The sequence below is a fragment of the Botryllus schlosseri genome, chromosome 11 (genome assembly GCF_051294905.1).
Source record: "Botryllus schlosseri isolate E-star chromosome 11, Bs_hap1, whole genome shotgun sequence".
Lineage (NCBI taxonomy): Eukaryota > Metazoa > Chordata > Ascidiacea > Stolidobranchia > Styelidae > Botryllus > Botryllus schlosseri.
Window position 1 is genome coordinate 17,185,163 of NC_137246.1, and position 13,685 is coordinate 17,198,847.

A 13,685-nucleotide genomic window follows, 5' to 3' on the forward strand; every position below is an offset into this window, starting at 1 on the left:
CGCTCGATATTACCAAATCACGATTCGATATATTAACCTCGGCTTCCGACATTTGCATCTCTTGCTTTTTTATGTTATCTTCTGTTGCTTTTCATTCACAAGTGTGCATGTCTCGTATTATCTACACCATAGGCGCCGGTGTTAGTCTGATTTCAATTACTACTTCAAGTCGTTTCGACACCTTCCTATCTTTGCACTGTTTAGAAATGTTGTGGATAAAATAATAAATAAACTGATGAGCTTCGTGTGAGCACTAAAATATAAGTGTAATTGTTAAAACGATACCCCGTCGATAAGTCGACCTCTATACATTCTCCTCTATGTGAATTACCCCAATTCTTTGAGGGTTAACTCATTCACTTGACATCGCTGGTGAATTTAATGAGATTCTGGGATCATAACTCATAATTAGCACGGTATTGCAACAAATTTGCAGCAATAGGGCCCCAAAGGGGCCTGGCTGCCCATCCAACAAGTCGCTGCTTAAGAGATTCGGCGTCCTAAACATAGAAGATATGCGGAAACTAGAAATCGCCAAGTTTATGTATCAGTTCCACTGCGGTCGTTGCCCCGAATATTTCAATGACTTCTTTACCTCGGAATCAAAAGCGCACAAGTACAACACACGCGCGTCCACGTCGTCCAAATATCATATGATCGACCGAAAAGATCATCGCTCTATCAAATATGCCGGACCTGATGTGTGGAACAGTATCCCGCCGGCCATCCGACAGTCGACGAGCATGTCCACATTCAAGTCGAAATACAAGCAATTACTACTAAATAAATACAGTCCATCCTCAAGATTACCGGACCACGACTGACCTATCGATCTCGCTTCCCATGACATGCCGCCCTATTTATTGTCGCTTTCTTTTTCTATACTATCTTCTTTACTTTCATTCAGTGTGCATGCCTCCTCTTTACATCGCCTAGGCCAAGGTGGGTGTCAGATTCCATAGACTGCTCCTTGTCGCTTCGACACCTTCCTGTCTTTTCATTGTATCGCTTTTTTTTTGTGGTGTATTGAACTGATAAAATTGCTAATAAACCAATGATGATGATGAATACATCAAGGTACGCTGCATCGCAGCACTGAATGCAAATGTTTTGATTACCGGTGTCGATGCTTATTCAGGCGTGTCGTGGTAACATTCGGGATAATGGATAAAATTGTGAGCATCCCGACAATGGACTGTTCAAGTAAAGGAGAAGAATAGTTTAATTTACTACAAAGACGGTAGTCATGCCTGATGACATGATGCACTGCTCCAATTTGGAATCGAGGACTGATTCACCTCAACGAATATCTAACCTTTGAACCTACGATTTTTGCCACAGTCGGCATCACTTTTGGCTCTCAGTCACTTCGCATGACCTTGTTTGCGTTTGCTACTTCAGTTTGAAATTTTTGTCGAAAGATTAGAAGATATGGCTGGAGTTTCAACGCGCATATTTGGCTTGGGCAGACAATGTGCCCGACGATTTCTATCTCAAAGCCATAGGACGTACGCCGAAGCCGCCGCTGCGTCGCAAGCCGAGGAAATGGTCTTCACTTTTGCATCACCGGTCCAAGCATACTACAAGGAAAGTACCGACGTGCGACAAGTTGACGTGCCTACCGGCGCTGGTACGATCGGTATTCTTGCTAAGCACGTTCCGATATTCGGCGTACTAAAACCGGGAGTTATGACAGTCTTCGAGAACGACGGGAAGTCCGCCAAGTATTTCGTCAGCAGTGGCTCCTTCAACGTTAACGAAGATTCCAGCGTTCAGATCGCCGCCGAAGAGGCTGTGCCGCTTGATCAGCTCGACAGAGATGCGGCGCGAGAATGCCTTAATAAAGCGCAAGCCGAGCTGGCTTCTGCCACAAACGATCTAGAACGGGCAGAAGCTCAAATTGCTATTGACTGTAGCGAAGCTATCGTAAATGCTCTTTGAATGCTTGATCAATACGAAATAAAATCTGTTTATCAATTTTAGAAAATGCATGTGGAATTGGTTTCCGTTGAGATATTGATACCAAATTTTGTTTTGCTTTGAACAGTTTTCGCAACATCTTGTTTCATTTCAGATTTATTACGGTAGATCGATATGTTTGAGGAACTGAGTCAGTATCTTGGCTGGACAAACTGCTTTCCTGAGGGAGAGTCATTTCTGGTGATCGCAGAGGGTACAGACTGCGGGTTTATACTACAGCACTTCATTCATACTTTTTTGAAGCGAAAGCTGCCAGTATGTCTGGTATCCACGTCACAGACATTTTCACATTATTCCCAAGCTGGTATCAAAATTGGTGCAAACCTCGATAAGGCGAGGGAAGAGAAAAGCATTCATCTAGTTGATTTAATGTCAAAGTTCTTGAATCATTACACCGGTCAAATCGAATGCGATTGGAATGCAAAAAATATATATCTTTCCATTAAAGAAGAATTGGATTCCATGGAAATATCAGCAAATTCAATACTGATCGTTGATGACATATCCGTACTGTCCTCTTTGTGCTTGTCAATTGACGATATTGGCAATTTGTTGCATTACCTGCACGCCTTGTCAAAGCAGCGAGGCTTCAACATTCTCATGTCAATCCCATCCTTAGATTGCGAGCAAGTCCAAGACACCCAAAGTATTGCTGAACATTACGCGGACACTGTGCTTTGCGTCAAGTCGCTTCAAACAGGATACAGCAAAGAGGTCCACGGTCAAATCGAGGTAGTTAAGGGTGGCCGTTCCAACTGCGGGGTACGGCAGTATAAACTCTCTGACAAGAACCTGCATCTTTTTGCCAGAGGCACGTCAATGGCCGTGTTATGATTTGAATATCTATCCTACACTTAACGACACCATATGCGCAATCGATTCATTGACACAGGCAATTTGAAGACGTATTGGTTATGTATGTCCGCTTTCATGTCACAAGGCTTGTGGAGACTAGGGATGGGAAAAATCAAGCATATTACTCGTTCAATTTGAAGTAATTATGCCACTGAATGGATATATTACCTTTCATTGAACCCCAAAGAAAATGATATCAGTCTGACCTTCGTACTTGGTTTGCGGAAAATGATGGCAAACCAAACTAGAAGAGCTCTAGAATCATTGGACCCAGCCTTATTAGTAGCATGAAACCATTCTGAATATAGTACATGGTGAATATTCTTATGCTCAACTTCATAATGTCATAGAAACAAACCTGCTGTAGTCAAGTAGTACTCAGTGTGTTATTACATGTGCTGCAGTGGAATGGAAAATATTGTTTGATTTAAAAAACGCTAGGCACATTTGTGACTGTAAGTGACTAACAGTGAAACATGACACTTTTGGCTAAATCTACATTGTTCTACAAAATCCATACGTCACACTTATTCCGACAGTAAGAAAGATTACGTTTTTACTAGCAGCAACAGGACAACATGGTATTGAGAGAAACAGCCTGACAAGATCTCTCAGGTGTACTCGCAGGCAAAATGTCGCCTAGAAAACCATCAGCTTTTTTGATTTGTATTCAAAACACATAAATAATCACGATCGCCAGTGTAAAATATGCTCAAATGACCTCAGCTTTAGAAGGAGCTTTGTAAGAATGCGAGGAACTGTAATGGCAGTAGGCACTGTATTTCTCGTGATAGCGATATCTAAGATTCCTCTGCACCTGCAGATAACGCGATATTCAGATCGGACATATCGGGATCTGCTGATATTGACAAGTTCTTTTCATTGGCCAGATGCAATAAGCAAGTGAATGCTAGTGGGATGGATAAATTCTCAGTCATCGTCTGTGGCATGAGACCAGGTAGTCCGGCATAGTACAAGTCGCTGAATGTCTTTTTATCTGTGTCGCATTCGGCGGTACTCTGCTCGGCGGTGCTGATGTCACTTTTCGCTACGCTGATGTCGTTTTTACTGCTATGAAGTGCATTCCACATCGCCGATTTGAGTTTTCTCACGTCCACCCGAGTGGCCTTCTTTGCGTACGCTATGGAGATCTTTTCGACCTGCAAACGCACGTGGTGTCAACAAATTATATTACTCACGGTACAGAGAGCATAAAGTCAGAATTTTTTACAAATTTCAAGTCCACCCATCGTACAGATTGATACAATGCAAGAAAAACTGAAGATTTGCTTCAAATTAGAGGCAAAATAAGATTATAGCGATGGCCCCCGAATCTATACAGATTTGTAGTTCGGCATAGGAAGCCACAACAAAAAACAAAGTGAAGACACTAACTAGCAGATATTATAATGAATGATAGCGCTCTAAAAGCAAGTACACATTCTGCATCTATAGATATTTGAGTCACTACTTGAGAGTCGCTAATTTAAATATTGTCGAGTCACATTGAGATCTATGCCACTCCTCAGAACTGATTGTGACTATTCCATATGCAACACATGCAGTACCAATCCAGTCCTACCTTCCGTGGATGCGATATCAAGTGGTCTCCCTTTAACATGGCGTCCATGTCCATTTGGGCTTGATTCTGTGATTGAGACAGGGTCATGTCGGGGAAGCTGTGGCCCTCGTTGGTCGTGTAGTCCGTCGCAAAATCTGAAGGCATAACGTTAATTAAACGGAACATTGCCGACGACGTATAACAAATTATTCGTCTACCTCGTTTATACATTCACACAAAAATGGCAGGCCTCTTATTAAATCATTTCCGGCGTCAGGTCAAAAAAGACCTAAACCAGCAATTGATAGCAAGATAGTAAGTTTCTATACTAGGAGACAAGTGATTGTCAATGTGGGTGGTTACAGACAGGGTGGCAATTCAATTCTACTTTTATAGTTCTCAATACCGAGTGAAAACCAAGTTGGGTTCACGGGTTAGAGCTCCATCCTGTCCAATTCACATTTTAACAACTCAGTTTGGGTGATATGATATTGAACGCCTCGCATTCATATTGTAGTGATTTTTGTCACTCTACAGTTTCTGGCTTTATTTTACTATAATCAGTGCTGATAAAGATATTAAACGAAATACCAACAATGTGGCAGCTTACTATTCTTCCAAGTTACAACGACACGGTTGTTTTGGCCGTCTGAGATTCGAGACACCCCTTGTGGGAGTGTTTTCACAATGACAAGACGCAAAAAATTCTAAGGGGTGTTACGGGGCACGAACGAATTCAGTTTCTTACAAAGCTGAATTTTTATCAATTGAAATTGATGCTCAAGTTGTACGTTTCAGTGCATTTTCAACTCGTCAAATTTGGTGCTCACAGCGAGAAATTTGAACTACATGGCCCACCTGGGCCCGATCCAGCCAGCTGATTCATTCATTCATGCAAAGATTAGTAGCCTACTTAGGTATTAAGATGGTGGAGCAGAATTATTACTCAACTAAAACTACTCGAGTGATGCAAGCAGATATTAAAGCTACCGAGTACTATCGAACAGCAGATAAACATTGTTACAAATGACCTCTGGGTCTTACGGGGGTAATAACAAGACATATCAAGTCTGGGGTGATAAGTCAAAAACGTTTGAGCACCACCACGACAGATATTAGTACGTCACATTAAATGATGATAATGGTTTAAAATTTCCAAGTATCTTCAGCCCATTATTCAACACGAAGATATCTAATGCGCTGCTTACAAGAAGAAAACAACCAAGCCTGCCAGCATTTTCTTTCCAAATAATAGTTTGACCGAGAGCTCATCGCGAATTTCACTTACTCGCCGGTATATCGTCTCCCGGATCAAAGCAGTCGTCGTCAGTCATGTTCGGGCAATAATTGTTCTTATCGTTGGCGTTGTCATAATTGTACGACCCTAGCTGATCCACATCAACGTCCACGTCGGCTCGTTTCAAATGTGCGAGAGGGTTAATGCGAACATGCGACTGAAGATTGCATCTGAAAAAAGCGGAAAAATTTCTTTTCAAACGTGACAGCAGATGTCACTGACAGATGGCTACCAAAGATGCTGAATAGTCCATAACCATTTTAGGGAAATTCAAAGTGTAAAAAGCATGTAATTTTGCCTAAAAAACAGATCAAATAAAAGTGAGAATTTCACACATAAGATGACGCGAACATACCACAAAACTACATCCACTCAACAGAATTATTGCCATAAGAACTGTCAAGTAGAAAAGGAACATGATTAATCTAAAAACATTTAGATTTGAGTCAGTTGTGGAAAACCTACATGAGTGCCCCGAAAAATTAGGAGTACTCCGTTACTGACAAACTATGTGGCAAGGCCCTGTGGTGTGCTTTGTCATGTACACCACGAACTGCTCCCCATGACCATCGCCGATCGGTATGCTCCATGAACATCTCACAAAGTATAGCTTTTCAAGTGATCAGAATCTATGATTTCAATGAAACTAGATATATTTACAGATGTCGGGACTTTGGTTAGGTTCGAGGTGTCATAAGGTTAGGGCTGGCTTTGGGGTATTGTAACATTATGGTTGGGTAAACTTATGGTATCGTAAGGTTCGGTTTGGGATTAAGGACAGGTTGGGGGTAAGGGTAATGAATGGTCCTATGATACCCATACCCTTAAACAGTTGAAAACGATTGATGATCGGGTGTGACACTATAAATTTTGATATGTTAATGGGAATCCAGATTAGTGATTTTCACGTTGTGGAAGATAGTATAATATGCTAGACCCCGATTACGTGTCAATGGTCCCCCCGTGATAGCTTTAAATTCACATACTTCGCCAGGTCAGGCAGGCTGTATTCGCCGGCCGACGGCAGCAGCCGTTCGATCACTGCCAGTTTCATTTTCTCTCTCATCCGTCGCGTTATCATCGTAGACTTCTTCGCACGCTCGAAACCGTCTTCTTCTACCTCCACGTTCTGCGCCTTGTAGTCGATGTAAAGTTTCTTTTTGCGTTTCCTCGAGTGGCCGCCACCCTGTTCCGTATCGTTCGCGGCGTCCGCGGGCGTCTCTGAAATTACAAATGCGCGATAAAACGGAGTCGGAGTTTCGTTAAATTTACTCTCTAAAGCAGAGGTGGGCAAACTACGGCCCGCAACGCCGTTTTGTGCGGCCCGCGAATGACTAAAGAAACGCTGTAAAAATATTGATAAAATGCGTACTAAAAATCAAATACCGTGGTACTTGATTAAACTTTTTCCCAATATATTTTAACATGATAAGTTATATTCCTAGCATACTATTTTTGATTTCATTGACGGCGCGATAGCCCGAACTCGAGGCCCATGAATTTTGAAAGTTTCCGATTGCTAAACATCACAGAGAGTACAACGTAAATGACTCAAATCGGACCTCGAGCGTGATTTTAGATTGGCAACACGAGCAAGTTTATAACTTTTAGTGCTGTACTTAAAATAAGATTCGGACGTGTGTTAGGTAGATTCATTCTTTGTACGTGTAGAATTATTTATAATTATAATATTTATACATTGTAGAAGCGTATTTAAGGGTAACATGGTCATGATGATGTCAGCAAATTTTCACACTTGCAATACCGGAGTCAAATCCGAAAAAATCGGTAAATTTGTGCCGAGTTTGTAGTTGGTTGACTAAAAAAAAAAAGAAGGTCATCATTTTCATTCGACTCCAAATTCGCCCCCATTTTACTGGAATTTAGTGGTGTTGACTGAGAAAAAAAATCAAGAAGGAGGAGAAATAGCCAAAAAAGAGGACAAAAGGGCGTCCTCCGAGGACACTTTCAAAAAATTTAAAAAAGAGGACAAATCCTCTTAAAAGAGGACGTATGGTAACCCCAGTAACCAAAAGTACATTCAGCAAATCTATGAATAGATTCCTGCTCAGACTCAAATTTACATCCAGTTCTAAGAATCGGGACAACAGACTTCTATCCCTACCTAATTCTTACAATGAGGACGACCAGCTTCTCAATTCCCGTCAATCTTTCCGACGCGTTTACGTTGTCATGAAATCGATGTTTGGTTTGTTTTAAATATACAAATACATAAATATTATTTCCATGTCGTCGGTCCTATATAACCAAATACCAATATTGAATTTTGGCTTAGTATCATAATTTTATATAGTGCGGCCCGCGAATGGATTAAAAAGTTTGCCCGCCCCTGCCCTACAGAGTCACAGAAATTTTGTAACACGCTTTGGAGTCGGAGTAACACACAGTTACTGGAGTCGGAGTTTGCTAAAGCGCTCTTGACTATGTTACGACCTGACATGGGGTGATTACTTCATCAACATATTCGATTACAGTTACTTCAGAATCAAGCGATTACGACTGCAGCACAATCACGATTATACGGAAAAGCAATCAAGATTACATGTATTAAGCTTCTTAGAACTTGAGCCTTGAACACGTGTTGGAAGGCAATATGACAATTGCGATGATAACGCCTCATGACAGAACAATTCTCTTGCAATGATGAACAGCAGAGTTACAAAATCCGTCTACTATCAATATTAACACACTATTCCTTGTTCGCTAATGTTCAGTTTATGCCAAAGCCGCCGAGCAAGTAAAAAATAATTGCTCTTTTACCAAGAAATTGATTAGATATGTGAAATAATCCATTACGATTACCATGAGTCTGGTTCCAACTACATTAAAATCAAAGCTACAGTAGTTCTTCATCGGACATTACACGAATCCTGTGACTTGCTTAGCCAATCTCGCAGTTTCGCTGGAGGATAAGACACACGTGCGACTCATACAACTGAAGTCACACTGATTTGCTGTAGATATTCATAGCCCTCTTTTGTGCTTTTTGTGCAAATTATATATTGGTTTTGTTCTTTTAACACTGTTGTTACCGCAAAGTTTTTTTTCGATGCCCCAGTATTCCATAGAAAAGTGTGTGATGTGTTAAGTTTTTGCTTTTGGGGTCCGTCAGTTTGGTAAAGGTTAAAACTACTACCGAGTACCAGTACTACCTACTTGCGGATGGCGCTCTGCTTTGCAGTCTCATCTTCCAATGGTTGGGTCCCTCCCACGTGGATATAGCGCCGGACCTGAAGTAAGAGTATTCGCCGGGTTCGAACGCCGTGATGAGCTGTTCGTCCATGCCCGTGGGCTTGTCTTGGGAGTCTGCTGGCATGAAAATCTGGCTGGGTTCTTCGAAGGCACAGTCGTCGACGTCCGGAGGCGCGGAATCCATGACGGCATCGTTGTCATCGTCAGTTTGCGACTCCGAACACATCGGGTCCGTGTCCTGGCTCGAAGGCGCGCTGCTGTCATCGCCTGCAGCAAAATACGCTCCAGCTTCGTTAACAGGTCGATTCGGCCAACGAGTGTTTAGTATATAGCATATAGGTTATTCGAATACTAGCAGCTGAGCAAAATTCAGTACCAGATTAATTTGACACCAAATTTAGTACTAAACATAGAGCATTCGAAAATCACTCATCATGACATCATACCAATATGGAAGTTCGCCAAAAATTAGAATCCAAACGACACAACCAACCAGGGTTGTAAAGTCATGAGGTCGCGAGTCACAAGTCAATCCTATTTTCATAGTTTTGACTATAGTCAAGTCGAGTCATTTTCAATTCACCACCGAGTCATTATGTTAACCGTTCAGTTCAATCGGGTTCAACCTACTTTTTGAACTCCGGGAGTGATATAGAATGGCTCGCATTCATAATACCGTAACTTTGCTCAATCTCAACAGTTTCTGGCCCGATTTTTCAAGTATCAGGACTGATAGACGATATACCAATCCTGTGGACACGTTACTATTCTTCGACGTTACAATGAATCGTCTGTCACGACCGTCCTAATCTCGAGTCATAAGACTTGGTTCAGGCGCAAATTAGAGTCGATAAAAAAATTTACCAGAGTCGAGTCACCAAATTATCGCGACTAGAGTCATTACAACCCTGCACAGCACCACGGCATAGTTTCCGACCGATCGACCATAGCCTACCTATTCTATTGCACTTTGCGACACTGCAGCCATGAAAACGGCCCAAGGGCAAACCCGCTTGATTATGCCCTGCTCTACTAAATTGCAAGGCAATCACCAACCAAGATTCCAGTTTTCGCTGTCCCTGTCCCACTGAAATTCTTCCGGCGCTTTACAGATGCATCCCTTTTTGAGGGTCTCGCACAGTTTCGTCAGATCCGCGAAGTGTTCCTCGGCGCTTCTCTCGTATTCAAGTTTGCGCTTCTCGACGTCTTCGTCATTCTCTACGGGTTCAAATACATTTCAACAATTCGTTGACTGAGAGATGAATGATATCCATCAGGTAGGTTTTAAAAACAGACGACCGTTCCATGTCGCTGTCGGTAACAGAAGATAATGTGCATTGAAAACCTAACTTCCGACTGAGACTTCGACAGGAGCATTCCCGATGATTGTTATATATTGTTATATCCCACCTTCATCTTGGACCCTGTTAGCGGCCAAGGCAGAGTCCAATTCCGAATGGTATCTGACCGTCAGGCCGTCTTTGCAAAGGGTCAGGTGATTAACGAGGAGTCCGCTGGTGTTGGCAACGTCAAATACCGAGGCGTAGTACTGGTCGAGCGGATCCGTGGGATAAGCAACTTCCAACTGCTTCAATCTTAACGCCGACGGATTGTTTTCCAGAATCTAGACAGCAAAAAATCTATAATTCACACGGTTTGGAAAGCCGTAGACCAGGGTTGTAACCAAGTCGCAAGGTTCCGAGTCACAAGTCAATCTCACTTTTATAGTTTTGACTCGTGTCAAGTCGAGTCATTTTCAATTCACCACCGAGTCAAGTCCAAGTCCAAGTCAGCGAGCAGAGGGTCGAGTCCGAGTCATGGTATTATGACTCGAGCCCGAGTCCAAGTGTTTGTGTTGACTGCTCAGTTTCCAGTTAAAGTCTTGTTGAACCCACTTTCTATCACTCTGTTTGGTGATATTCGCAATTATAATATAGGCTACTAATTTTCCTCCCTTTTAGCAGTTTCTGGTCGCATTTTCAAGTACCAGTACCAGTAGCACTGCGTCTCAAATCATATGACTTGGTTCGGGTCACGCGGTATGACTCGAGTCCAATTTGAGTCAAGTAGAGCCATTAGAAAATTGTGGCTCAAGTCGAGTCATGACCTGAGTCATTACAACCTTGTTAGTAAGTATTAGTTTTCGTTATCTACGAGTCTTGATTTGCTTTGCAATTACAGAAAAAACACAATTGTAATAACTTCAGCTAATAATAGAATACAACACAGCTGAATCGCGTCATAGAGCCTATAGCTGCAAACCCTTTTTGACAAGCAGGCCTGATAGAAATAACGCCGTGAAACCCTGGGTGGGTGATAGGCTTTCAAGTAGTCTCACTAGGAATTGATAGCTGTGATAATATATGGTGAATACCGGTAGGAAAACTGCATATAGTGCGGAAAAATTAATGTGATTGAATGACATTTATCAAAATTATTGATTGCCAATGCTTGATTTTAGTTAACTAGAAACCCATTTCATGGGCAGCACAAATTTACTCCTGTGGATGAATGCAAACGATGCTCAACTGCACAATGCACACCCCTGGTATAGCCCATTAAAGTCGCAGAATATGCCAGATTTTCTTATGTAAAATACCTTCGAGCGTTTCTTCTTTTTCCTCCCGGGTATTCGCTTTTCGGAGTCATCGTCATCTGGACCCCCTTCACCATCATATGCAGCATTTTTTTCTTCATTGGAGCCCCGTCCAAGACTGCTCATCACCCTATAATTAGTATAGCAGCACTGATCAATTTTACCTCACGATATTGACATAGCTATTTTCACATTTGAACTAGGATGAAACTTCTCTAAATCAAAACACACACTCACTTGTAAGCTTCTGAATGGACAGCATCGACCCTGGAAGCGTATATTTTAGCACTGGCGAATATAGTACCGCCCGCCATTTGGAAGTTCAATACTCCTTCACACCTCTGCTTCAACATTTCGTTCATGTGATCGATCAAATGCAAACTAAATGCATTTTTTGCCTGCAGATAAGGTGACAATATGAAAAATATAATTACCAGGTAAAAAGAGGACAGGACTTGGCCACAGAACCACCAAAAGATATTCAAGAATTTATTTATAGAGATGGTGTTGTGGCTGAAATGCTATGAAAATGCATTCTTATCAGTGTGTTAGCATTGCTGAATATGGTTCATGATACTGGTAGCATATAAGATCACTTGATACGACTTGACTTCTGACAGCTGGCCGTTAGCCGACATCCAATAGATTAAAAGTATGAAATCTCTATAATCACAGGTTGCTGGTCAATGGTACAATGATATTCAGTCTAGCACTATAATATGATTCTTTCTCTGCTGTCGTATACCCGGTATGGTTCTTAGCCAGCAGGCTATGGAAGAATTTGAGGTGGACTACAGAAATACTTCGGAAAATTTATAAAGTTGGTGATGTTTAGTATTACAGCATACATATACATATTTAAAAATTTATGTTACTTGAAGCTTTTAGGCTGAATCCCAGTCACAATTGAAAATCAGTAAAAGTGGTATGGTGAATTTGAAATATATATAGAAAGCGTTTTGTCACTGTGACAGGCTCGTAAGAACCGATAAAGTGAACAGAATAACCTGAAACATACGCAACGGTATTAAAATATTCACAAGTTGTTATGTCCTTCAAAAGTCTGCTGACTTCTCACATCAACAGGAATAAATACAGGATCAAGTCACAAAAACAGAATCCATCCATATTTTGATTAAAACTTGATATAGCCCTAACACTGACGTACCAGTACGGGCTACCGTGCCCCTCCGACTAGAATAGTAATCGAATTTATACTCACGGTTATCTTATTCTCAGTCGATAGCTTAATACAATTCACGTAATGAGACGCTAACTGATCGTTAGTGAGTTTTGCGTCTTCCCTGGCATTATCTTCCGCAGGCTGCAAGAACGCAAAGTTTGAAATGCAGTACATAGGTATAGGTCTAAACTTCAGTCTGCTTGCTACAAAACTTACCAATGAAATGGGGACAACATTGATAGTCCTTGATCGTCTCTTTTCTTTCTTCTCGCGAAGGTCTTCTTCATTGCGAACTTCCGGGAGAGGTGATTGATAGAGTGTTGAACCTTTTGACGACAGACCGATTGACCTTCTGGTTTGAGGTGAGCATACAGCGGGGCCATCCCCCGACCCAACTGCTGCGAATGAGCGCTTGCGTGATAAATGCGGAGTTGCCATCCTCAGAATCGCAGCATAAGACTATATAATATGTTGGCAGAGTGCATAGAGATACTACGATAAACTACAGGAGAAAAAAAATACATCACAACACGGATACCACAAGCCAGGATATAGAGAATGTATCCTCTATTGCACGGCGCAACTGTCAAAACGCAAACTACAAATTCAGACGTAGATTGCAGAAAAGAGGCGATTCGTCACGACAACGGCGAGACGAACGACTTGTCGGAAACATGGCTGTTTAGAAATATACAATGACGGATTATTTAGATTTGTTCGTGGATGGCGATGAGAACGCATAAATACAACTCCATTATCAACATTAATATGACGGAGACGTACATCCCATATTCTCGATATCTGTACTATGTTTTCACTGATTACACTAATACAACAACATGAACTTCCGAAAAGTATAACGAACCCGAAATTGTCAAACCAAATACCTTTCAAAAACGCGAAAATCATCTATTTTTTTATTCATATTTGCTGGTGCCTTTGGCAACCCCGCTGAGCTTTGCTTTGGATCGGTAGATGGCTCAATTTACGCGGGAAACGC

General features: G+C 41.7%; 3 protein-coding genes across 3 annotated transcripts; 2 read left to right on the top strand and 1 right to left on the bottom strand.

Moving 5' to 3' along the window:
* The first annotated feature begins 1,342 nt into the window (after nt 1-1,342).
* LOC145450607 (ATP synthase F(1) complex subunit delta, mitochondrial-like) lies at nt 1,343-2,075 on the top strand. The gene has a single exon (XM_080329121.1). It carries the CDS (start codon nt 1,432-1,434, stop codon nt 1,939-1,941), a length of 510 nt encoding a protein of 169 aa, XP_080185247.1. The 5' UTR covers nt 1,343-1,431; the 3' UTR covers nt 1,942-2,075.
* A 17-nt stretch (nt 2,076-2,092) lies between these two features.
* Nucleotides 2,093-2,899, top strand: LOC145450603 (elongator complex protein 6-like). Its single transcript, XM_080329118.1, has one exon. The coding sequence runs from the start codon at nt 2,095-2,097 to the stop codon at nt 2,812-2,814; it is 720 nt and encodes a 239-aa protein (XP_080185244.1). The 5' UTR covers nt 2,093-2,094; the 3' UTR covers nt 2,815-2,899.
* Nucleotides 2,900-3,485: 586 nt separating this feature from the next.
* Nucleotides 3,486-13,604, bottom strand: LOC145450594 (condensin complex subunit 2-like). Its single transcript, XM_080329108.1, has 11 exons — nt 12,902-13,604; nt 12,725-12,826; nt 11,740-11,900; nt 11,506-11,632; nt 10,317-10,530; nt 9,963-10,124; nt 8,871-9,173; nt 6,680-6,914; nt 5,685-5,863; nt 4,418-4,551; nt 3,486-3,995 (listed from the first exon to the last, which is right to left on the bottom strand). The coding sequence occupies exons 1-11, from the start codon at nt 13,121-13,123 to the stop codon at nt 3,636-3,638; spliced, it is 2,199 nt and encodes a 732-aa protein (XP_080185234.1). The 5' UTR covers nt 13,124-13,604; the 3' UTR covers nt 3,486-3,635.
* Between the last annotated feature and the right edge of the window lie 81 nt (nt 13,605-13,685).